The sequence below is a fragment of the Erythrolamprus reginae genome, chromosome 1 (genome assembly GCF_031021105.1).
Source record: "Erythrolamprus reginae isolate rEryReg1 chromosome 1, rEryReg1.hap1, whole genome shotgun sequence".
Lineage (NCBI taxonomy): Eukaryota > Metazoa > Chordata > Lepidosauria > Squamata > Dipsadidae > Erythrolamprus > Erythrolamprus reginae.
Window position 1 is genome coordinate 59,633,060 of NC_091950.1, and position 25,294 is coordinate 59,658,353.

Sequence of the window (25,294 nt, forward strand, 5' to 3'; positions counted from 1 at the left end):
TAAAATTGGGTCATTTTTATTAACATAAATTTGCATAATTTATTCAAATACTTTGCATAAATTAGCATAAACAACTATGACCCGGAACTGGACCTGCAGGGTCAAACAAATACTTCCGGGGCGGAAATGACGTTATGCCAGTAAACATTCCTGGGCAACTCATGGGCGTATCTCGATGCAAGGTCCAGGTGAGGGCCAGGCCGTCACCTGTGACCTTTTCTGCCATGCTGTGCATGAGGGGGGTCCCACCGGCTAACCCGAATCGGGGAATTAAAGGTGCAGGACCCAAAGACAGGTTCCCCCCAGCTGCTCAGGCAGAAACTCCCTCCATGAGCTTGCGGAGAACCTGTCAATCATCCCCAAAGATGCCCAAGGGAGAACGTGCGGTTGCTAAACCACCCAATTTTCCGCCCCTAACCTGCCTACCCAAATGACCAAAGGTAAGCCAATTAACCTAATTAATGCAAGCACCCCCTAACCGCACATCCGTCACCCCAGTGTGGAATGGGCGAAAAAACAGCTCGGCTAAGAGGCAGAACTGCAAAAAATTCCCATTCGGCCCCCTAAGGGCGACCCAGAAGCACACTGCAAAATAGTGGAGGGCGGGCGGGTGTCTGCTCAGAAGCTCAGTCCGGGCGAAAAGGGAGAGCCCCGGGCCTGCTCGCCCTTATATAGGGCAAGCAGGCCCCGCCCGGACCAATCAGGGCCTGGCCAATCAGGCCCTGATCTCCCGAGCGAAGTCTCGCATCGCGAGACTTCGCCCGGGATCCAAAATGGCGGCCGCCATGAGGGACCGTGTCTCCCGGTCCCTCCAGCAAAGCCTGCCTGCCGGGTAAGTCCGGCGCTGCCCTTGCTGGAGAGACGGAGTAACGACACGGACACCAGAGCTGGATTTAAAATTGGGTCATTTTTATTAACATAAATTTGCATAATTTATTCAAATACTTTGCATAAATTAGCATAAACAACTATGACCCGGAACTGGACCTGCAGGGTCAAACAAATACTTCCGGGGCGGAAATGACGTTATGCCAGTAAACATTCCTGGGCAACTCATGGGCGTATCTCGATGCAAGGTCCAGGTGAGGGCCAGGCCGTCACCTGTGACCTTTTCTGCCATGCTGTGCATGAGGGGGGTCCCACCGGCTAACCCGAATCGGGGAATTAAAGGTGCAGGACCCAAAGACAGGTTCCCCCCAGCTGCTCAGGCAGAAACTCCCTCCATGAGCTTGCGGAGAACCTGTCAATCATCCCCAAAGATGCCCAAGGGAGAACGCGCGGTTGCTAAACCACCCAATTTTCCGCCCCTAACCTGCCACAGGAGCGGGGGTCAGATCTCTATCTTGGCCCCCCGACTCCCCCCTCTAGCTGCGCCAGCTCACGCAGAGACCGCTGCAGGTCCTGTAAGAAGATGGCGTTCCCCTGGTCAGACAGGTGAACGCCATCATCACGGTAGAGCCATGGCTTGTCTATTGATATAAGGGGATGAGGTATTACCACTCCACCCAATTCTCTAACCGTTTTACCCATAGCCCTATTCACCCGTCGCCTAGCCCGGTGAATGGCCCTAAGGGAAGAGGCATCCCTCCACACAATCCTAGGTAATATTTCTGACCACACCACTTGCGTGGTGGGCCAGACCTCGCGAAGCCTTCGCAGGTCTTCGCGTGCCTGGATGAGCAGCGCCAGGCCTCCCAGTATGCACAGGTCATTGCCACCTAAGTGCAATACCAGCCACCTGGGTGCGGCCACAGGACGCTGCCCACCCAGACCCCTTTGGGCGCGACTCCAGGAGCCGCCCCCCATATTGCCGGGCGCAGCCACAGAATGCTGACCGCCCAGCAACGCCGGTAGGAGTCCCTCCCACCGCATACCTCTCCGGCCCATCCAGGTAACGTTGACCCACCGCCCCAGGGACAGGTGGGTCCCGATGGCGCTCCTGGCTGCCGCGCGGCCGGCCCAGAAAATCATGCTGTGGCCACACAGCAGCGCCGTCGGTTTCGTGTTAGCCTGGGGACCTGCAAGAGGACACAGACACAGAGAGGTTACCTAGCCTAAGCCCTGCCTGGGATCCTCAGCGGGCCTAACATAACCCAAATATGCCGCTGACCGCCAGCGGCCGATCTCCCGAATCCGATGGGCCGGGAAACCAGAAAGTGCCGCGCTAGTGGCGGCGCCGATACGGAACGAATGCGTTCCATAACCGGCGGGATCCATGCCCACCTGGGCCATCACCCTAGATACTAAAGCCCAGAATTGAAAACGGGTCAGAGGGGTACCATCACAATGCCTAAACAGGTACCCCTGACCTGACCCCCTCATACCACAATAAAGCTGTAGGGCGGCCACTGGACACACCGACTGGTCGGTGGCCGCACTAAGTTGTAAGGTAACCCCTCTGCGTAGCTGATCCGTTTTAGACCTCCTCACTACAAGGGACACCCCCCCTTGTCTAAAGGCCAGATCAGCGAACTGGAAGGCCCGGAGCGAAGTGTCAGCCTGAGACGAAGCCATGGCCTCGCTGACCCGGAGGGCCCCAAAGAACATGACACTAGCCGCTGCCCTAAAAAGACGGGCCTCGTACAATGAGGAACACAGACTGCCAAAAACCACGTTGATTAAAGACAGCTGCTCCACCGTCAGAGCCTGGCGAGTGTCACCCGGGGCCCCCGCTTGCTCCCTAAGCCAGCCCTCCAGCATCTTCCGGATGCGAAAGTCACCCGAAAGATCAGCAAACCCCCCCGCCTTGGACAGAAAGGCGAGGCCGGCTAACCGGGACCGGATTGTCCTAACTGACAGGCCACGCTGCCTAAGTTGGACGCAAAACTCGGCCAAATGCTCTACAGGGACAGGCCAACTAAGCTGGTAACCCCTGCCCTGCCTAAACTCCCCAAACTCCTTACCTGCACGCTGGTATGCCCTGAGAGTGCCGGGCGCTACAGACAAGGAGATCGCCCGGGATGCCTCGCCTCTCCACCACTCTGGATCCCTCCCAGACTCCAGAGGTGGCTGGGGAACGCTTCTGGCAATTCTCGGGCCCACGGGGCCAGGGTCCGAAACCTGGACAACTGACCACGGGACAAGGCATCAGCAACCCCGTTATCTAACCCGGGGACATGCTTAGCCAAAAACAATGCGTTTAGAGACAAGGACCTGTGCACAAAATGGCGGACAAGCTGCATGACCCTGTCGCTCTTTGAGGACAGGGCATTCACCACATGGACAACCGCTAGGTTGTCACACCAAAAGTGCACGGTCTTGTCCCTAAACTGCTCCCCCCAAAGCTCTAAGGCCACTATTAAGGGGAAGAGCTCCAAAAACGTCAGGTCCTTAACCAACGAAGAGGCACTCCATTCCGGAGGCCATGCCGACCAGCACCACTGGTCACCTAACACTACCCCGAAACCACAAGTCCCTGCGGCGTCCGAGCAGAGCTGCAACTCAGCTTCCAACAGAAGCTCGTGCCTCCAGAAAGACAACCCATTAAACCTATCCAAAAAATCCCGCCACACGCCGAGGTCAGCCCTGACCCCAGCGCAAAGGCGGGTACGATGATGGGGCAAACGGAGCCCCTTCATCGCATCATACAACCTCCTGGAAAAAGCCCTTCCAGGAACAACCACCCGACAGGCAAAATTAAGAATGCCTGCCAATTCCTGAAGCTGCCGTAGGGTCACCTTCCGGCAGCCCAGTACCTCATCAAGCTTCCGCTTAATCTTAACCAACTTCTCCAGGGGCAATCTAGAAGATTGCTCCTCTGAGTCCAATTCAATACCCAGAAAGGTAATCCTGGTGGCGGGGCCCTCGGTCTTCTCAGAGGCTAAAGGCACCCCCAGTTGAGCACAAAGGGCTTCGAAGTCCCGCATCAAAGCAAAACATTGCTCTGAATGCGCGGGCCCCGCCAACAGGAAATCATCTAGGTAGTGAACGACCGTACCCAGACCACTTTGCCTCCTGAGCACCCACTCCAAGAAGGTGCTAAAACTCTCGAAAAGCGAGCACGAGACAGAGCACCCCATGGGCAAAGCTCTGTCCACGTAATAACCCCCCTCAAAATGGAAGCCCAACAGCTCAAAGTCGTCTGGGTGTATGGGGAGGAGCCGGAATGCCGACTTAATGTCGCATTTACCCATAAGGGCTCCCACCCCACACTTCCTAACCATGGTCACGGCTGCATCAAAGGACGCATACCGGACTGAACACAACTCGTCAGGAATGAAATCATTCACTGACTCCCCTTTTGGAAAAGACAAATGGTGAATCAACCTAAATTCACCACTCGCCTTTTTGGGGACCACACCTAAGGGAGACACCCGAAGATTTGGGAAGGGCGGCTCCGAGAAAGGCCCGAGGACCCTGCCTTCGGCAACCTCCTTCCCAATCTTCTCCCTAACAATGTCTTCATGACCAACAACCGACCTAAGGTTGTCAGACATGAAGGCCTTCCTAACACCCTGATAAGGGATCCTAAATCCCTCTGAAAAACCTAGCAAGAGAGCGGCCGCTCTCGAGCGAGGGTGGTAGTCGCCCAACCAACCCTCAAGCACCACTAAATTAATTGGGCTGGGCCCCTTTTCCCCCAGCAGGTGGGGGAGGCTTTGGGGGACCCGAGCCTTTCTTTTCAATCCCCTTCTTGGGGCGGGGGCACACGGCTGCGGAATGGTTTCCCCCACAACTTCCGCAGGCGTGACGAAACCGGCAAATGGGGCGAAAACATGCCCCCTTCGCCGCAAATTCGTGGCACACGAGCGAGGCCCCTTTACCAACGACACCCGCCACGGCCTTGGCCGGCGCGGGCGTCGCTGGCTCCTCCTCCATAAAGTGACCGCTATCGGTCCTATCACAGCCCTCCTTCCCTGACATATGCGTGGCCTGGAACCAGAGGTCCGGAACCACCATATCCCAAGGCAAGTAGGGGTCATGGGCAATATGCATACGGAAACCCTTGTCGTAATGCCTCCATATGGTGCCCCCATATTCAAAATGGGCCCTCGCTATAAGGTCGATGTACTTCAGCAAGGCAGCGGCCCTCCCCGGCTGCCTCTGAATGACCACCGACGCAAAGGTCAGAAAGGCATACAGCCACGAGCTGAAGCATTTCGTGACCTTTGTCTTTTTCACCTTCTCCCCAGGGACCACCTCCTTGTCCTGTTTAGGGACCTCCCTGTTCAAGATGGAGAACAAATCAACGTACTCCCCCCGCCAGATTGCCTCCTTAACTGACGGGTGCAGATGGTACCCTAAAGGTGTGGCGGGCAACCCGCAAGGGATGGCCCCAGGCTTGATGCTGGCGAACGGGTCCCACACCGTGGTGGCCCCCGAGCCCAGCACCCCAAGCCCCGGTGGATACATGAATGGGACCGGTGGCATAATGGCCGGTGGAGGGGGAATCCAACCCCCCACCCCCGCCCCAGGTGGGACAGGTACCCCCATCGCCCCCACTGGCGGAGCCGGCGGGGACCAGACCTGACCACAGGTGCCTGCAGCAGCCCCCGTGAAGCTGTTGCCACCCCCCAAAGCTGGCGGGATGAACCCGGGACCCTGGATGGGCAGGAGCGGAGATGTGCCTGCATGTGGTGCAACCTCACCTGCCCCGTAAGGGGTAGAAGCCATCCACGGTGGGCCCATCCTGGTTGGGCCCTGGAACGATGACCATTGCCCAGGCTGGGCCATCTGTCCAGCATGGCCCGTCTGCCCGGTGCTGCCCGCCTGTCCGGTGCCCGCCATCTGTACTTCGTGGGCCACTTGCCCTGCTGGGGCCGACTCCTCTTCGGGGTCTGCGCCCCATGCTGCGGTGGCAGCCGAGGAAAGCCCCTCCGGGCCTGCCCCCGACCGCCACCTCTCCAGCTCATCGAGCCGCTCCAGTACCCTGGCCCAGGAGAGAGAAGGGGACACCGCGGGTTGAGGGACTGTGGGCATAAACCCAACCCCCCCCCCACCGGGCTCCCCCCCGGGGGCCCCTCTGCCGCCGCCCGAGCCCGGGCAGACGGCCTGGCAGCCCTCCTAGGCCGCACCACTGGTTGGGCCGGGAGGGCCTTAGCTGGCCGCTTCTTAGGGGCCATTACAGCAAGAATAAATCTACTTTAACAAGAAGGGATAGGGCAGAACAAAGCCACCAACGGACCCTGCACCCCGTGGGCAAAGGCCTGCCTGAAGCAGCAGGCCTCCGCAGAACAAAACCCCCTCAGGAGGCTAATCCCTCCTCCCCGTGGGCAACAAGGCCCGACACCAGGCCTTTATCCCAGGCCACAAGCCACCCCGAGAACACCGCAAACCCGCGGGGCCTCCCAAAGGCAGCACCCCCCACCACCGACAAACAGGCAATGAGGCTCCAAACCGGAGCGGAGTCCAGCCGATGCTGGCTCCGCTAAACACTGAAAGGCTCTTCGCTTGACCACAGGCCACAAAATGGCGCCTCGCACGAGGTCGCCACCTAAAATGGCCGCCGGAGCAGACGAACGAACGTCTGCTCAGAAGCTCAGTCCGGGCGAAAAGGGAGAGCCCCGGGCCTGCTCGCCCTTATATAGGGCAAGCAGGCCCCGCCCGGACCAATCAGGGCCTGGCCAATCAGGCCCTGATCTCCCGAGCGAAGTCTCGCATCGCGAGACTTCGCCCGGGATCCAAAATGGCGGCCGCCATGAGGGACCGTGTCTCCCGGTCCCTCCAGCAAAGCCTGCCTGCCGGGTAAGTCCGGCGCTGCCCTTTCTCTGTCAAAGTCCAGGCATGAGGCCAAATTGATAAGATAACAGCACACACACTTGCTTCCCAACCAAAAGTCTACTCACAAGAATAACCCTATAAATGTCCAGTATTGAATCCAGGATTATCAGGCAAAAACACTCTTCCCAGGCTTTTCTCCTTTGGAGGCACGAACGTTGACTTCTTGCAAAGAGCACCCTCTAAACTCCTCCCCTTAAATACTCTCGGGGAGTGCTGACTATGGACAGCTGTGCTCACTTCTTCTTTCTGATCTTTCTCAACTGCTCCTGCTGGCCCCTCATCCTTCTCACCCGAGCATTTGGGATTGGATCCCTCATTTCCTCGTCCTCAGGCCCTGGCAAATCCCCAGTTAGGGGCTGCACATCCCCAGTTGGGGGATCTATAGCCTCTGCAGGCTCCTCACACCCAGACTCTCCCTCTGCTTCTGGCCTACTCTCTGACTCCTCTGGCAGCCACACAGGCCAGTTGTGCCCAGAGGGTCCCGGCTCGTTAGCCTCAAAGTCTGTGGCCAGAGAGCCTGGCTGCGAGCCAACCACAACACAGTCCACACAGTTTGACTATATATGTAGTTACCAGAAAGGGGGAACATGATCGAAACATTTAAATATGTTAAAGGGTTAAATAAGGTTCAGGAGGGAAGTGTTTTTAATAAGAAAGTGAACACAAGAACAAAGGGACACAATCTGAAGTTAGTTGGGGGAAAGATCAAAAGCAACGTGAGGAAATATTATTTCACTGAAAGAGTAGTAGATCCTTGGAACAAACTTCCAGCAGATGTGGTTGGTAAATCCACAGTAACTGAATTTAAACATGCCTGGGATAAACATATATCCATTGTAAGATAAAATACAGGAAATAGTATAAGGGCAGACTAGATGGACCATGAGGTCTTTTTCTGCCGTCAGTCTTCTATGTTTCTATGTTTCTAAATAATCCAGTAGCTAAAGATATTGTTATACTTACTTTTTTATGCTTCCCTATGTCATGATGCCATCCATTACTGATCCCATTGGAGGTTTCTTCCTTGTCTCTATTTCTAACTGAAGATGGATTTCAAACTTACAATTTTTCCATTTCTAGCCTGATGCCTTAACAATTGCACTAAATTGGCTCTCTGTTGACAATATTTATATTTATTAAAATTATAAATTATAAATTATTAAATTATATAATGACCAGTAAATCACCGTTGTTCTAGGGAAAAATTCTTGTTGGGACACGGAATGCTGAAATCATAGAAGTTGGAGAGAAAAATGCTGCCTGTAATATTCTGATTAATGGGCACATGGATGGGCCTATCTGGGGATTGGCAACCCATCCGTCTCGTGATCTTTTTCTTTCTGCTGCAGAAGATGGAACAGTCAGACTTTGGGATATTGCTGACAAAGTAGGTGTAAAAATGGCATTTAAGAACTTACAGTAAATTATTTATTAACATCTATATCATTCCTCTCACCGAAGTGATTCCAGGTATCTTGGTATTTAAACAAATGATACATTTTTCAACTTTACTTTGTAAAGCATTACCAGGAGTTAAGCTAATATTTATAGAAAAAGAAACCATATGCTATTCCAGTTTTAATTTCTTTTTTCTTTTTTGGAAACTATTGCAGAAAATGGTGAACAAAGTCAATTTGGGCCATGCGGCACACACCGTATCATACAGCCCGGAAGGTGACATGGTAGCAATTGGCATGAAAAATGGAGAATTTATTATCCTATTAGTGAATTCTCTGAAGATATGGGGGAAGAAAAGAGACAGACGATCTGCCATCCAAGACATCAGGTGAGAAATCGTATATAGTATCTCTCTTTTGTTCCAGGAATGAATGTAACATCTGCACTTGGGTTTTATTACTGGATATGATGCTTATCCAGATATAGTGCTATTGCATTTCATTCATCTATTAATGGCTTAGCAGATGATGAATTCTAGCACCACCATTTCACCATTTCCAAGAGGAGAAACTGAACTGAATCCCCTTTGCTTCGTAGTCAGGAGCAGTAATAAAGGTGTATGTGCAAGCAGAAGAAAATAAAAGATAAAATAATTTTCAATATGCAGCAGAAAACAGCAGTTTAACATCTTGAGCTTTACAGATGAGTCATTTGGTAAATTAGAATGAATTTAAAACGTATTTTTTTCCTATATAGGTTCAGCCCAAATTCCCATTACCTAGCAGTGGGTTCAAGTGAAAACGCAGTTGACTTTTACGACCTGACCCTGGGGCCTCCTCTTAACCGAACCAGCTACTGCAAAGATATCCCAAGCTTTGTAATTCAAATGGACTTTTCGGCAAATAGCTGTTATCTTCAGGTAAGGAAATAATGTGGATTTTTTGCCGTTCAGGTTTTTCTTTTTTCAATTATATCATGAACCTTTTTTTAAAGGTTATATCTTTATATTTCTGACTTCAGTATGAATTTATAAGAGTTTGGTCTTGAAACAGGCAATTTCCTGTTGTTTTCAACCAGATTGTCAACAGCCGAACTAGAAAATAGAAGCAGAACTTTAATACATTTATAAAAGTTAAAGTTGGGAGACTCTAGAGATTTCAAAGTCATACAAAACACATAAATGCTACTCCTTAAAAAATGTCTTATTTTAGAATTCATTGGGATTTCTCTCATCAACTTTCTTATGTGAGTTAGGAGGAAGGGTAGTGACAGCAGCAGTAACAATACTTCACGACAAAGCTATTGTATATATATTTTTAATTCTGGACCTTCAGTTTTTTGTAACATGTTGGTAATGCAACTCAAGAATGCAAAGTCTTTCTACACAGATTTATTAGAATACTTAGAAGGTTTATGTTTCCCTCTATGTGTTCTTAAAGGTGTCTACTGGGTCTTACAAAAGGCAAGTTTATGAAGTGCCTTCAGGAAAACAGCTTCTGGATCAAACTGTGATCGATCGAATAACATGGGCCACTTGGACCAGGTAGATCAATATTTCACTGTTTAAAATATGACACATCATTTCCCACTGAAAAGAAAATAAACCTATATACTTTCTGCATATAGGTAGGCTGCAATTAGTTTTCAAAGAGTGTGACATTCAGTGTAGTGCAAACTATAAAGTGATATACCAGGTGGCATTTAATGGGAGCATTTAAATTCAGGTAATGCAAGGTTGGTGAACATGGAAATAAAGCAAGCGCATGTACATTTGTCATTGGGAGATTAGACAATAATCATTTTGTGTGTGCGAAATGGATCATGGTATCCTTCTGCGACGGCTGAAGGATTGGGATTGGGAAGCACTGTTCTTCAGTGGTTCTCCTCCTACCTCTCCAGTTGGTCACAGTCAGTGTTAGTGGAGGGTCAGAGGTCGATCTCTAGGTTCCTCCCTTGTGGGGTGCCTCAGGGGTCGGTCCTCTCTCCCCTGCTATTTAATATCTACATGAAACCGCTGGGCGAGATCATCCAGAGGCATGGGGTGAGGTATCATCCGTACGCCGATGATACCCAGCTGTACATCTCCACCCCATGTCTAGTCAACGAAGCAGTTGAAGTGATGTGCCGGTGCATGGAGGCTGTTAGAGTCTGGATGGGTGTCAACAGACTCAAACTCAACCCTGATAAGATGGAGTGGCTGTGGGTTTTGCCTCCCAAGGACAATTCCATCTGTCCGTCCATCACCCTGGAGGGGGGGAATTACTGACCCCCTCAGAGAGGGTCCACCACTTGGGTGTCCTCCTCGATCCACAGCTTACATTAGAGCAGTGTTTCCCAACCTTTTTTGAGCCGCGGCACATTATTCACATTTAGAAAATCCTGGGGAACATTTGGACAAAAAAAAAATCTCTTCCTCCCTTTCGCTCTATTTCTCTCTCTCTCCCTCTTTCTCTCTCTCTCTCTCCCTTCCTTCCTCTTTCTTTCCCCCTCTCTCCATCTCTTTGTTTCTCCCTTCCTCTCTTTTTTGCCCTCCTTCTCTCTCCCTCCTTCCCTCCATGTCTTTCCCTCACCCTCCTTCCCCCTCTCTCTTTCTCTCTCCCTCTCTTGCTATCTTTCTCTCTTTCTCTCCCCCCTCTCTCCCTCTCTTTCTCTTTCCCTCTCTTGCTATCTCTTTCCCTCCCCCCTCTCTCCCTCTTGCTATCTCTTTCTCTCTCCCCTCCCTCTCTTTCTCTCTCCCTCTCTTGCTATCTTTTTCTCTCTCTTTCTCTTCCCCCTCTCTCCCTCTTTCTCTCTCTCCCTCTCTTTCTCTCCCCCCTCTCCCTCCCTCTCTTGCTATCACTTTCTCTCCCCCCTCTCTTTCTCTCTCTCCCTCTCTCTCTCTCCCTCCCTCTCCCTCTCTCCTTCTCTTGCTATCTCTTTCTCTCCCCCCTTTCCCTCTCTCTTTCTCCCTCTCCCTCTCTTGCTATCTCTTTCTCTCCCCCCTCTCTCCCTCTCTCTTTCTCTCAGCAGCCGCATTGGGCAGTAGCCGTGGGGCGGTGGCAAGGTCGTCAGCTATGAGGCGGAGCTCCGGAACTGAGGCACAGACGGCGGCGGCTAGACGTGTTGCTAGACGCTGTACATGCTGGCGTTGCGCTGGGCATGGACGTGGGGTTGGAGCCTCCGTCCCGGCCCAGACAGCAGGCAAGTGCCAGCCACGCAATTCAAGCATGTCCAGCCGCCGCCGTCCGTGCCTTTGTTCCGGAGCTCCGCCTCACAGCTGACCACTCTGCCGCTGCCCCACGGCTACTACCCGCTTCGGCTGCAGCTGCGGCTGCCGCCACCATCACTCTCCCACTGCACACGGCCCTTCCGCTGCCGCTACCCTCCCACCAGGCCCCAAAGCTCACCTGCTGCCGCCGCCAGGGAGGCTCCAGCCGGGCGGGGCGCTACAGTTGCTGGAAAACTTGGAAGGCACTAAGAAGGAAGCTCAGCTTCCGTTCTCACAACTTTTTGCTCTTCGCAAAAAGTTTCAAGACCAGAAGCTGAGCTGCTTTCTTTGCGGCACACCTGACCATGTCTCGCGGCACACCAGTGTGCTGCGGCACACCGGTTGGGAAACACTGCATTAGAGAACCATCTTTCAGCTATGGCGAGAGGGGGGCGTTTGCCCAGTGCACCAGTTGCGGCCCTACCTGGACTGGGAGTCACTGCTCAGTCACTCATGCCCACATCATCTCGAGGTTCGACTACTGTAACACTCTCTACATGGGGCTACCTTTGAAGAGTGTTCGGAAACTTCAGATCGTGCAAAATGCAGCTGCGAGAGCAAACATGGGCTTCCCTAGGTATGCCCATGTCACACCAACACTCCACAGTCTGCACTGGTTGCCGATCAGTTTCTGGGCACAATTCAAAGTGCTGGTTATAACCTATAAAGCCCTTCATGGCATCGGACCAGAATATCTCCGAGACCGCCTTCTGTCGCATAAATCCCAGCGACCGGTTAGGTCCCAGAGTTGGCCTTCTCTGGGTCCCGTCGACAAAATAATGTCGTCTGGCGGGACCCAGGGGAAGAGCCTTCTTTGTGGCGGCCCCGACATAGCTGGCTGGAGAATTCTGAGAGTTGAAGTCCACAAGATTGGTGACCCCAGATCTAGTGGGAGTTCAGAGAGGTGCCTTCTATTTAGGTAACCCTACACTTTGGCACAATCTCCCACCTGGGAGGAGGACATTTATGGACAAAACACAGTAAACATTTAAATGAAGACTATCTGTATAAGGTCATGAAATAATGATAATAGTTAGTGTTAGAATGATTCAGCTCTGACAATATAGTACACCTTGTTCGTTATTTCTTCCACTGCATCAGAACATGTCCTCTTGGTTCTTTTCTCTTCTCTCTATTTATAGCATTCTAGGAGATGAAGTTGTTGGAATCTGGTCCCGGCATGCTGAGAAAGCGGATGTAAATTGTGCCTGTGTTTCTCACTCGGGAATTAGCCTTGTAACAGGCGATGATTTTGGCATGGTCAAGTTATTCGACTTCCCTTGTCCGGAGAAGTTTGTAAGAGCTCCCCCCCCATTCAATCATCTGGTCTTTTGATAACTGAATTTGAAAGCCCCCAGAGTATCTACGCCAGTGGTTCCCAACCTTTTATTGGCCATGTCCCACCCAAGCATCTCTAAAATGCGGAAGAGCCTTCTCTGTGGCGGCCCCGACCCTCTGGAACCAGCTCCCCCCAGAGATTAGGACTGCTCCCACCCTCCTTGCCTTTCGTAAACTTCTTAAAACCCACCTCTGCCATCAGGCATGGGGGAACTGAGACATCTCCCCTTGCCTATGTAGTTTTATGTATGGTATGTTTGTGTGTATGCTTTTTATATAATGGGGTTTTTAGGCTTTTAATGTAAAATTGTTATTTTTAGACTTTAATATTAGACTTGCTATTGTATATTGTTTTATCACTGCTGTGAGCCGCCCCAAGTCTGCGGAGAGGGGCAGCATACAAATCTAATAAATAATAATAATAATAATCATCATCATCATCATCATCCTGATGCCCCCCCCAATGACATATAATTCTTACTATTCAAAAAGTGAACTCTACACATGCAGAGGGAGCCTAAAAGGCCATTAATCTGGTTTAAATAAGGCTCCAATTGCCCCCATTAAAAATCAAATTTCCCCCCCTGTGGGTGTGGGCTCCATGTCGGGAACCAGGGATCTACATGATGTTCTCAGAAATACTGTACTAAGATGATGGGCCCAATGATACTATTTGAATTCTGCCTGTTTTTAAATGTCTGTTGCAGAGAGAGAATTGATTGTTTTGTCATGGTCACCCACATATTTTTAACTCAACCATTATAATTATACCATATTAAACCATGTGGAGATCTCAACAGGATATAAATACGAATTTAGTTGTTATTGACCCTTCATAAAGAATTGAGCAACCACCTAATTTTGCCTTCCCTTTCTGCCAAAACAACCCAAGAAAACTTGTATAAAGCAGTAAAAAGGGACAAAGGAAAAAAAACCATATACACGTGCTATGGGATTGTATTGAATTTTTCTTTTTAGACATAAAATTATCCTTCAGAAAGAGATGTTTTATTTACTGAATAGTTTTGTAGTGGGTGAGCAATATAAAGAGAAGGAATTTACCAATGAGCCCTGATTAATAATGCCAAGGTGGTTTTTAAAAAGTGTAAAACCTAACAGGAAGTTTTTTTGTTTATTGAAGGCAAAACATAAAAGATTTTTAGGTCACTCGGCTCATGTGACCAATATTCGCTTTACAAGTGGCGACAGATATGTTGTCAGTGCTGGTGGAGATGACAGCAGGTATGTTAATCTTCATTCGAATATGAAAAAGAGACAAAATTGTATCAATACATCAACTCCTTTTTCTGAAACTGCATTCAATTAATTATTGAATTAGCAGAAACTTACCATATTTTTCAGAGTATAAGATGCACTGGAATATAAGATGCACCTTAGTTTTGTGGGAAGGAAAATAGGGAAAAGAATCTGCTTACCAGGTATTCATCTGGCTAGCGTCCTTAGTCTGGTCAGCTTCAGCACATTATTTTATTCCCTGATTAAGGGCTTTAAAAAAAAATCTGAAAGAGTAACAATGAAAGAGCTTGCAAGCCAGTAAGAGCTGGGAACATCATTAGCACCTGGAAAGAAACAGTCTGAACAAGTAGAGCAATGGAAAAAACCTTGCAAAGATTTAGGGCTTGGAAAACATTATTCTTTGAAGAGGGTAACAATGAAAGAGCTTGCAAGCCAGTAAGAGCTGGGAACATCATTAGCACCTGGAAAGAAACAATCTGAACAAGTAGGGCAATGGAAAAAACCTTGCAAAGATTTAGGAATGGAAAACATTATTCTTTGAGGAGGGTAACAATGAAAGAGCTTGCAAGCCAGTAAGAGCTGGGAACATCATTAGCACCTGGAAAGAAACAATCTGAACAAGTAGGGCAATGGAAAAAACCTTGCAAAGATTTAGGAATGGAAAACATTATTCTTTGAAGAGGGTAACAATGAAAGAGCTTGCAAGCCAGTAAGAGCTGGGAAATCATTAGCACCTGGAAAGAAATAGTCTGAGCAATGGAAAAAACCCTGCAAAGACTTCCGGCTTGGAAAACATTATTCTTTGAAGAGGGTAACAATGAAAGAGCTTACAAGCCAGTAAGAGCTGGGAACATCATTAGCACCTGGTTAGGGCTGGAAAGAAACATCTGGAGCAAATGGAGAATTAAAAAAAATCAAAGACAGGGTTTGGAAAAAATTCTTCACAGAGAGTAACAATGAAAGAGCTTGCAAGCTGGTAAGAGTTGGGAACATTATTAGCATCTGGTTAGGGCTGGAAAGAAACTTAGTTACACCAAGTTAGAGCAATGAAAAAAAAACCTGTGAAGACTTAAGGCTTGGAAAACATTCTTTGCAGAGAGAAACAATGAAAGAGCCTGCAAGGTGTGAGCAGAGAAGATCGTTACCAGCTAGTTAGGGCTGGGGGGAAAAGCTATATTCAGAGTATAACATGCACCCAAATTATCAGCCTCTTTTAGGGAAGAAAAATGTGTGTCTTATATACCAAAAAATATGGTATGTTCTTGTGTATTTTGAGCTAACTTTTCCCACTTTAAAAGTCATTAATCCTTAACATGTCTTATTCTTTTTCCTTCTCTTCTGTTTTAAAACCTAGTATATTTGTCTGGAAATGTGTCCATATGCCTCATTAATAGACATGGAGACCTTCTCCAGTGGATGGGATTGGGACATGAAGTTACTAGCGCACTACGGCTGCAAAGAAAGTTCTCCAGTGCCCCTCATGCTTCAAGAAATGGTGCTGATAAAGACAGGTATTAATCTGTCTGTCTGACTAGAGTCTTTCAGAAGCATGAACTACTACAAATATTTTGAAATTAATCACATTTCTAGCATATCTGATAGCCTATATCTCTTTCCCACTCACTGCCAGATATTGAAATACTTCAGTAAAGGAGTTTGGGCTCATTCTACAGTGCCCCAATAAAATTGTGGCTTATACTCAAGATATATTATTTCTGATCTAAATCTGTACAGTATATTGATGCATTTACTTTCATCATGGATGTTTAAAAACTGGGTACTAATAATCATCAGATGAATTCTTATTTTATTACTGAAAAGCAAACTATTGTGCTGGTCTTAAAACTTTTTTTAAGTAAAAAAAAATAAAAATAAAGAGTGGACCTCGAAAAGATTTGCTTAGTTTCCCCAACTTTCAACCAATCAACCCACCCCTTAAGAATTTTTTTCTTCCAGAGCCTACGTAATTGTATTGATTTTGAAGCCTGAATTGTAATCCTATTAGGTGACTGTGGGTAGACCTGTAGGAGCCCATTCTTCAAGGCAGATTTACTGTTTTTTTGTATCATTTGAGCATTAAATAAATTCTGTGAGCAGAATCACATTTGCTCACATTTTGAGTGCCTTGCCCGAAACCTAGAAGATCTAACTCCGTTTTTTGCCTTGTGAATAAATGTTTTATCAGTGAATGAGCAAGTGCTTGTTTGCAAAGCAATGGTGAACAAAACCGGATTGAGTTCATTTTAGTGTTCAGGTATATGGAAGGTATTGATTGTCAACAGTTGCAAAAAAAAAAATCAATAGCAATAGGAATTATTTCTTCCATATTCCTTGCATTTCTTGATGAAAACTTTGTCAATTCAAGTGAAACCCAGTAATTCAATTGTATTTTATAGTGTTTTTTAAACAGAAGAAATAAGAATAGTTAAATTTCTTGTTCATCGATTGAGAGCCAGTTCATACATGCATGTCCCCATCATTTTTATCCTCAAAACACATTTGTGATTGTTTCTAAATGAAAATGTAGCTATCAATAAGAAAAGTTACAGAGCAGTTAATTAAGGGTTTTTAAAAACATTTGTTCTGGAATCAAAATATAACCTCAGTATAATCATGTAGGCTGAAAACATTGGCAAATGAGAATTAAAACATTTCAGTAACTATCAATCATTGCTACGGGGGAGAATTAAGTCTTCTCTGTGAAAATGAATTCCATTGTAAAGTAGATCTTTATTGTTTGTCTTTGAAAACAATATTATTCATTTTAAGAAGTAAAATTAGGAACAAACCTGCCCTGTTGATTGATCAGTTAAAAATGTTTTATATAAAATAAGAGGAAACAAAGTTTCTGCACCTCCCCTTCACAATTCTTATTTTTTAAAAAATAAAAAAGTTCTGCATACCATTTCTCATTGCAAAAATCCCAGTTATTTACAAAGAAATGAAAATTATATTATCAAGAATTCCAAACCAAAATATACCTTCAGACAATTGAAAAGACAAATATTAGGTGAGTTAGTGACCTAGGCATCATAAAATGAGTTAGAATCAGATGCCTAACACATGTCAGCATACCTACTCATTTAGCTAATCTGGGATTCCAGAAGAGCTTCCTTTATGTTTAATGTTCAGTACATAGCATCCCAGAAAACATGACATCTAAATAAACCCGATTACTTAAATAAGAATTCTCTTCTCGTTTGAATACTTGAAAGCATATACAGTATAATAATATTGAGAAGAGTGGTGGCCATATGTACCTCCAACAATATATTCTCAATTCAAATTACAGATAATAAGATTTAGTTTGAGGTTCCATAATGTCAGTCAACCCAAACATTATACTTTCCATGGCATGCCAAGGGTTCCTCTTCCACTTTTTATTTTTTCCCTAAATGAGAGCCAGTTTGGTATAGTGGTTAAGGCAACATACTAGAAACTAGGGGATTGTGAGTTCTAGTTCCACCTGAGGTATAAAGCCAGGTGAAAGACCTTAGACTAGATACTTTCTCTCAGCCCTAGGAAGGAGGCCATGGCAAACCATTTCTGAAAAACCCTGTGAAGAAACTGCAGGAACTAGTACTGGCAGTTGTCCAGAACTCAAATGCACATACAAAACTTACCACCCAAAGTGTATGTTATTTGAATGGGTTTTTTTTTGATAATAGTAAATAGTAAACTCACGGCAGACCTTTTCCTTTTATGGGTTTTTCAGCAATCCTTCTCCATCTGATGAAAAACATTTTTAATGGTGTAAAGACCCAGTCAAAGTGGGAATCTCCAACGCTTGAGTTTTAAGGGTGGCTCTCATGACTACAATCTAATTTCTCCCAACTGAGAGAAAAAGGCATTTCCTTGAATCACAGATTCTTTGAGTTTTATTTGGTGATAAACAGCACATTAAATTGTACCAAGGCCAAGGGGTAACTAGTGTTGCTCAAAAAGTAGTGGTGACATAATGTGCATATTATGAAATACCTATCACCTCTTGTGCCACACTACATTTGAAAGTTGTAGCTTCTGAGTGTTTTTCAAAGGCAGACCCTTGTAGGGTGCGTTGTGGTAGTTCAACTGAGTTCGGGAACATGCTGGATAGAAACTCAGTTTGCTAGTCCATCTCTTAAAATATGGGAAAGGGGAATCCATGGATATTCCAAACACAATAGGAAAAACATGATTCCAGCTGTAGGCAGCACTTGTGGTTTATGATTTTGTGACTGCTCTCACTTTTTGGGAGAAAAACGTTGCATTATTTTACCCAACCACAGCCTTCAAAATACCAGTCCTTTTACAAAACGGAGTTGAATGAAATTAAACATGCATTTTTTTGTGTGTGTAAAATTTAAAGAGACTACAAATCCACCCTCTTAAGAAATTAGCTATTAAAAAAACATAAACTAATTTACTCCCATTTCCCTTCTACACTAACATTCTCCATATATTTGAAGGTTTTTATTTTGATTCTTGTATAATCACGTACAAGGTTTACCTTTCCCAAACATAATCATGCTATTTTAATGACATAAGTTATATCAAAGCCATACAAAGCCTAAATATGACAACTTCCAATCTTAACAGTGGGATCATTGCAAGAAATTCGATTTCTAGTAATTCTTTTGCTTGGAAGTTTTGACCTGAAAATGTTCTGCAATGTGTAATGAATACCTGAACCTATGAACTTCAGCCTATATGTATAACCCTGAAAATGATAGAAGATTCTTTGTATAAATGTTTTTTATTCTAGGCTTTGCTTCCTCCTATCTTGGTTTATCCAGTCACTGTGAAATGAGCAAACCAAATCCAAGTGTTCTTATTTTTTTGAGTCCTAGATGTAAATCTTGGTTTTGAAATGTATATTTTTAATACTAAAAGATACTAGAGGATAAACCAAGAAGCATGCTTTAATGGTTCAGTTAGGACTAATTTGCATGTTTTCTTGGCTAATGCATATATAACCTTCCCAGTGTTTTCCTGAAATGTTTAATAGGTGCTATAAGTTGGATATTTCCTTCTTCTATAAGAGGAAATTGTTACTACTCTGTAGTAAAAGGAGAATGTTACATTTAGGAAGAATGCAATGTAATGTTTATTATGTATGTACTTTTTAAATTTCAGCATATTATTGCATAGAGTTAACACTAAGGAATCTATTACAATGATGAACTGTGTAAGTTTTAGGGTGAGATGGGACGTGGGGCATCAAGCTTATGTTATATTACAACCTGGTTTAAAAAATGAATTGGTTTTCAAATCAGTTTCATATGAGCCGTAGAGGACTGTTACACTATTCCAAGGGTAAAAAAGTACGGTCCCATTTAATATGTTAATTTATGCCAATGGATTATTTTAAGATATATTTCTTGACTGTGAAACTACATTTCTTACCCTGGGTACCCCTATAAACAGCTTTAAATAAACTTATGTTCGTTTGTGGCTGAGTTTAATATGACACGAGATGGAAAGGTTTTCAGTTTATTTAAATCCTTTCTTTTTAACAGTAAGCATTCTCCTGTATTGTTGAAAGTTTGTTGCTAGTGAGAAAAGCTCTTAATGGCATATAAAAAGCAGGTTGAAATTTTTCATCCAGGTCATTTACATATACTACATTACATATATGTAAATCCTGAATTTAGTAAATGTTGACTATTACTCCACATTACAAAGACTTTGTAATGTGGAGATGATTACTATGGCTATGGTTAACATTTTATAAGCTAAGGAAATTACAAACTATAATTATGGGTGAAAATGTCATACTGACATAAAATAACAACCAAGCTCAGAGAGCACCAAGGACCCCATATTTCAACCCTGAGCTACTAATATTCTCCTTTATTGATAAAATGAAAGACTAGATAATAAACATTTTACTACTAGGCAAGTATAATATTCATTTTCATTTAATCATTCTATTTTCTACCAGGCGAACATATAAAAAATAAAAGTTTGAGTCTCCTATTTATAGTGGTACCTAGACTGTTCCAATACTTATACTGTATATTCAAGATGCATTGTCAAGTTTTTCTTAACAGGTGTGAAACTCCTTTTAGGAAGAGAGAGATGTGTGTAAAGAATTGGGGTGGGGGGAAGAGATTAAGAAGCTACAGGAAAACAACTTTGGCCAGAAATAAATATCCAATCTTGAAAAAAAAAAGAGTTGGCTGCATCCCAGCCTTTTGTTTCACAGATAAACAGTTTATCCCTTGACGCCAACTCCCTGCCTAGAGTTTATGAATTACCTAGCAACTATTTGTACACCTTTAGTGATTTTATAAGTACTGTATATAAACTTTATAAATGAAAGATAGAATGTTTCCCCAAGCAGAAGAAAGTCACCCTGTATATTACAAATGCCCCAGAATCCAAACACAGTAGAGTCTCAATTATCTGACATTAATGGGCAGGCTGATAGTCAGATAGCTGAAAATGTCGGATAATCCAGAGGGTCTAAGAAAAGCATTGAAACCTGAGTCCCCTTCATCAAATTCCTTTCAAAAATGCATACAGCAAATGCCTTTTGCTGTAAAATAGGCCTTGAAATAGGCACACCTTTGTCTCTGAACTGCAGAAACCAGACATACAAAGCTTCACTGACCTTTTCACAGCCACACTTTTTCATGGTTTTCCTCTCTTTTCACTGCACCATCAGTAACTCTGGAGCAACACCATTTTTCTATCTCCAATTGGTTCCTTCTCCAGTCTCCTACAGCTACCCTTCCAACGCCATAGTCATCTCCTACTTTCTGCAACGTCTCTCCATTGTCCAGTCTCTTATTGCCTCAAGTTTCTGCTCCATTGATACAACAACCTTCTTTCTTTTCATTACAATGTTTGGGTGCAGGTCGCCTTCCCCGTCGTGGCTGCCATGTTTGGGGGCATGTCAGGGGGGTGGAAATGCCTACAGCCATGCCTCCAAGCAGCCGCGACATCGGATAATCTGGAATGTCGGATGACCAAAGGATGGATAATCAAGACTCTACTGTACTGAAAAATGAATTTGGCATTACTGTAGAGATGATTAGAGTTAAAGCTAAATGGAAGAATTGATTGTATCCGTTACTGCCTCCCCAACCAGGAGACAGATGTTTTCAAAAACAAATGGCACACATTTTTCAAATTGCAAGTTGATGTAGTAGAGATGGGAATTTTTAATTATGTGGACTTTACTCAATGTCTTAGTTTAGGTTAGTGAAATATGCCAAGAACAAAAAGGTCATCTTCAGGGAGTACAAGGAAAATACAAGGGGAAACAAATATGCCAGCTGCTCAGTGAAGATGATCAGAGGGAAACTACCTAAGTTCAGTCTTTTCCAATAAGCAGATTTGTGTTTCACTAGGCAAATGTGAAGGGTAGAATGAATGAATAAACAGAATTGAAGTTTTGAAACTGATAAAAATACAGCAGGAAATATATTGTGAACTAACATAAAGCTCTAGTACCAGATAAATTAGATCCCTTGGTACTGAACGAGCTTGCTAATGTTACATATTGTCTTGGAAACACCTGGAGAATAGGATTTTCAGACAACTGGAAGCGGCCTGTCTTTGAAAACTGATGTATGGGGGGAGAGAAGGAAGATACAGAATACTAAAAATCAATCTTATATTAAAACCATGGGAGATTCTAGAACAGATTCTAAAAAAAACCAATTTGAAGATATCTTGAAAACAGTGATAATTTATAACCAGCAGGATTTTATCACTGTAAATTGTTTTCAGACTGAATTTGTCCCATTATTTTTTGATTGGTTAAGCTCCTTCGGATGTTACTGGCATATAATGAGTTTTTGTCTCATTAAACCTTTCAATGAAGTGCCCCATGAGAGTGTAATTCTGGCTCTGGGCTGAGGCTGCTGCTACGCAATGCCAGGTCGGTGGTAAATAAAGCTCTCCTCATCCGGGATTTGATCCTGGATGAGGAGGCTGACCTGGCATGTGTGACTGAAACCTGGCTGGGCCCAGAGGGAGGAGTTCCTCTCTCTGAAATTTGCCCAGCCGGGTTCCAGGTATTGCATCAGCCTCGACCCCAGGGAAGGGGGGGAGGAGTGGCTATAATTTGCCTGCGTAGACTCGTTGCTCCAGAGATTGCGGGTTGCGAGTCCCTCCTGGTGAAGTTGGACTTAGGGGTTCAGGTGGGCTTGTTGCTCACGTAACTGCCTCCCAGCTACGTGTCAACAGCCCTGCCTGTGCTGCCCAAGGAGGTAACCGGGTTGGCAGTAGGGTTCCCCAGACTCATTGTCTTGGGGGACTTTAACCTACCGTCTCTTGGCGAAACCTCTGGGCGAGCGCAAGAGTTCATGGCCACCATGACAGCCATGGACCTGACTCAAGTAATACAGGGTCCGACTCACGAGGGGGGGCACGCACCCGACATGGTATTCCGCTCTGAGCAATTGAGTAATGATCTGAGACTAAGGGGCTTAGAAGTGTTGCCTTTGTCATGGTCAGACCATTTTCTATTGCGGCTTGACTTCCTGGCTCCAATCCTTCCCCGCAGGGAGGCGGAACCGATTACGTGGTTCCGCCCCAGACGCCTGATGGATCCAGAGGGCTTTCAGATGGCGCTTGGGGTTATTCCAGATTCACTTGTCCACAGTTTGGCAGAGTCTCTTGCTGAGGCCTGGAACAAGGCTGCAGCGGAGACTCTTGACCGGATTGCGCTGTTGCGACCTCTCCATGGTGCTAGACCCCGTAGAGTTCCATGGTTCAACGAGGAGCTCCGGGAGTTGAAACGCCAGAAGAGACATCTGGAGAAGCGATTGAGGAAGAGTAAGTCCGAATCCGATCGAACACTTGTAAGAGCTTTTATTAAGACTTAATTATTTTAATTATTACAAAGTGGCCCTCAAGGCGGCAAGATGCGCGTATAATGCCACCTTGATTGCATCAGCAGAATCTCGCCTGACAGCTCTGTTTAGGGTGACCCGCTCCCTTCTTAATCGGGGGATTTGGGGAGCCCTTGCAGAGTAGTGCCGAGTACTTTAACACATTTTTCGCTGATAAAGTCACTCGGATCCGGGTGGACCTCGACTCCGATTGGATATCAGAGTCGACTGACAACGAGTCAGTCGAGGTGACTGGGGCCCATACTTGTCCATCTGTCTGGGAAGAGTTTGATCTGGTGACACCTGATGAAGTGGATAAGGGCATTGGAGCTGTGAGTTCTGCCATCTGCTTACTGGATCCGTGTCCCTCTTGGCTGGTGTAGTGCAAGCAGTGAGGTGACACGGAGCTGGGTCCAGGAGATTGTCAACGCTTCGCTGAGGAGGGGGTCCTTTCCGGATCCCTACAAGGAGGCATTTGTGCACCCCCTCCTCAAGAAGCCTTCCTTGGACCCAGCCATTCTTAACAACTATCATCCAGTCTCCAACCTTCCCTTTATGGGGAAAGTTGTTGAGAAGGTGGTGGCGCTCCAACTCCAGCGGTCCTTGGAAGAAGCCAATTATCTAGGCCCTCAGCAGTCAGGATTCAGGCCCAGCTACAGCACGGAAACTGCTTTGGTCGCGTTGATGGATGATCTCTGGCAGACCTGGGACAGGTTTATCCTCTGTCCTAGTGCTTCTAAACCTCTCCGTGGCTTTTGATGCCATCGACCATGGTATCCTTCTGTGCCAGCTGGAGGGGCTGGGAGTGGGAGGCACTGTTCTTCAGTGGTTCTCCTCCTACCTCTCCGGCCGGTCGCAGTCGGTGTTAGTGGGGGGTCAGAGGTCGACCTCTAGGTTGCTCCCTTGTGGGGTGCCTCAGAGGTTGGTCCTCTCCCTCCTGCTATTTAATATCTAAATGAAACCCCTGGGTGAGATCATCCAAGGGCATAGGGTGAGGTATCATCAGTACGCTGATGATACCCAGCTGTACATCTCCACCCCATGTCCAGTCAGTGAAGCAGTGGCAGTGATGTGCCGGTGCCTGGAGGCTGTTGGGATCTGGATGGGTGTCAACAGACTCAAACTCAACCCAGATAAGACAGAGTGGCTATGGGTTTTGCCTCCCAAGGACAATTCCATCTGTCCGCCCATCACCCTGGGGAGGAATTATTGACCCCCTCAGAGAGGGTTCGCATCTTGGGCGTCCTCCTCGATCCACAGCTAACATTAGAAAACCATTTTTCAGCTGTGGCGAGGGGGGCGTTTGCTCAGGTTCGCCTGGTGCACCAGTTGTGGCCCTATTTGGACCGGGATTCACTGCTCAGTCACTCATGCCCTCATCACCTTGAGGTTCGATTACTGTAATGCTCTCTACATGGGGCTACCTTTGAAGAGTGTTCAGAAACTTCAGATCGTGCAAAATGCAGCTGCGAGAGCAATCATGGGCTTCCCTAGGTATGCCCATGTCACACCAACACTCCGCAGTCTGCATTGGTTGCCGATCAGTTTCCGGTCACAATTTAAAGCGTTGGTCATGACCTATAAAGCCCTTCATGGCATCGGGCCAGAATATCTCCAAGACTGCCTTCTGCCACACGAATCCCAGCGGCTGGTTAGGTCCCAGAGTTGGCCTTCACCAGGTCCCGTGGACTAAACAATGTTGTGTGTCGGGACCCAGGGGAAGAGCCTTCTCTGTGGCGGCCCCAACCTTCTGGAATTACCTCCCTCGGAGATTAGAATTGACCCCACCCTCCTTGTCTTTCGTAAACTTCTTAAAACCCACCTTTGCCGCCAGGCATGGGGGAACTGAGACATCTCCCCCGGGCCTATACAGTTTATGCATGGTATGTTTGTGTGTGTTTTCTTTTAATAAGGGCTTTTTAGTGACTTTTACTTATTAGATTTGTTATATATTGTTATTATTGTTGTGAGCCGCCCCGAGTCTACGGAGAGGGGCAGCATACAAATCTAATTAATAATAATAATAATAATAATAATAATAATAATAATAATAAATAATAATAATAATAATACTGTGAGGTGGATAGGATAACAATTGGATGAATACGTAAGTGGAGAGTGCTCTGAGTATTGATAAATGTTTCCTTCATCAAACCAGAATGATATTTCAAGAGAGATGTCACAGATTTCAGTCTACAATCCTGTGTTTCAATGTTTTTACAAATACTTGCAGGGAGAAATTTAAAGAATGCTCATTAAATTTAGCGATGACACAAATCTCAAGAATTAGAATTCAACATTTCAGTTAACTGAAAATAACAACCAAATAGAAATAAAAGAAATAGAAATAAAATGTATACTGGATTGGGGAAATACCTGCTTTGGCAACAGTACTTGTGAAAAAGATATTGGAATAAGAAGTGATTACTGGAATTTTTAGCTTTGACAAAACAAAATGAGGCTGAATATGTAATATTCTTCAAACACTTGAAAAACCTTATTTAAAATA

At 45.9% G+C, this 25,294-nt stretch overlaps 1 protein-coding gene across 4 annotated transcripts in view; it reads left to right on the forward strand.

Moving 5' to 3' along the window:
• EML5 (EMAP like 5) overlaps window positions 1-15,574 on the forward strand; it is a 112,868-nt gene extending 97,294 nt beyond the window's left edge. For all 4 annotated transcript variants that reach the window (XM_070733650.1, XM_070733662.1, XM_070733655.1 and 1 more), the window contains 7 exons: window positions 7,919-8,107; window positions 8,334-8,506; window positions 8,875-9,037; window positions 9,558-9,661; window positions 12,508-12,661; window positions 13,845-13,945; window positions 15,315-15,574. In XM_070733650.1, coding sequence (XP_070589751.1) covers window positions 7,919-8,107; window positions 8,334-8,506; window positions 8,875-9,037; window positions 9,558-9,661; window positions 12,508-12,661; window positions 13,845-13,945; window positions 15,315-15,351 — 921 coding nt within the window. In that variant the 3' untranslated portion in view covers window positions 15,352-15,574. The remainder of the gene's footprint in view (window positions 1-7,918; window positions 8,108-8,333; window positions 8,507-8,874; window positions 9,038-9,557; window positions 9,662-12,507; window positions 12,662-13,844; window positions 13,946-15,314) is intronic.
• Window positions 15,575-25,294: the final 9,720 nt, after the last annotated feature.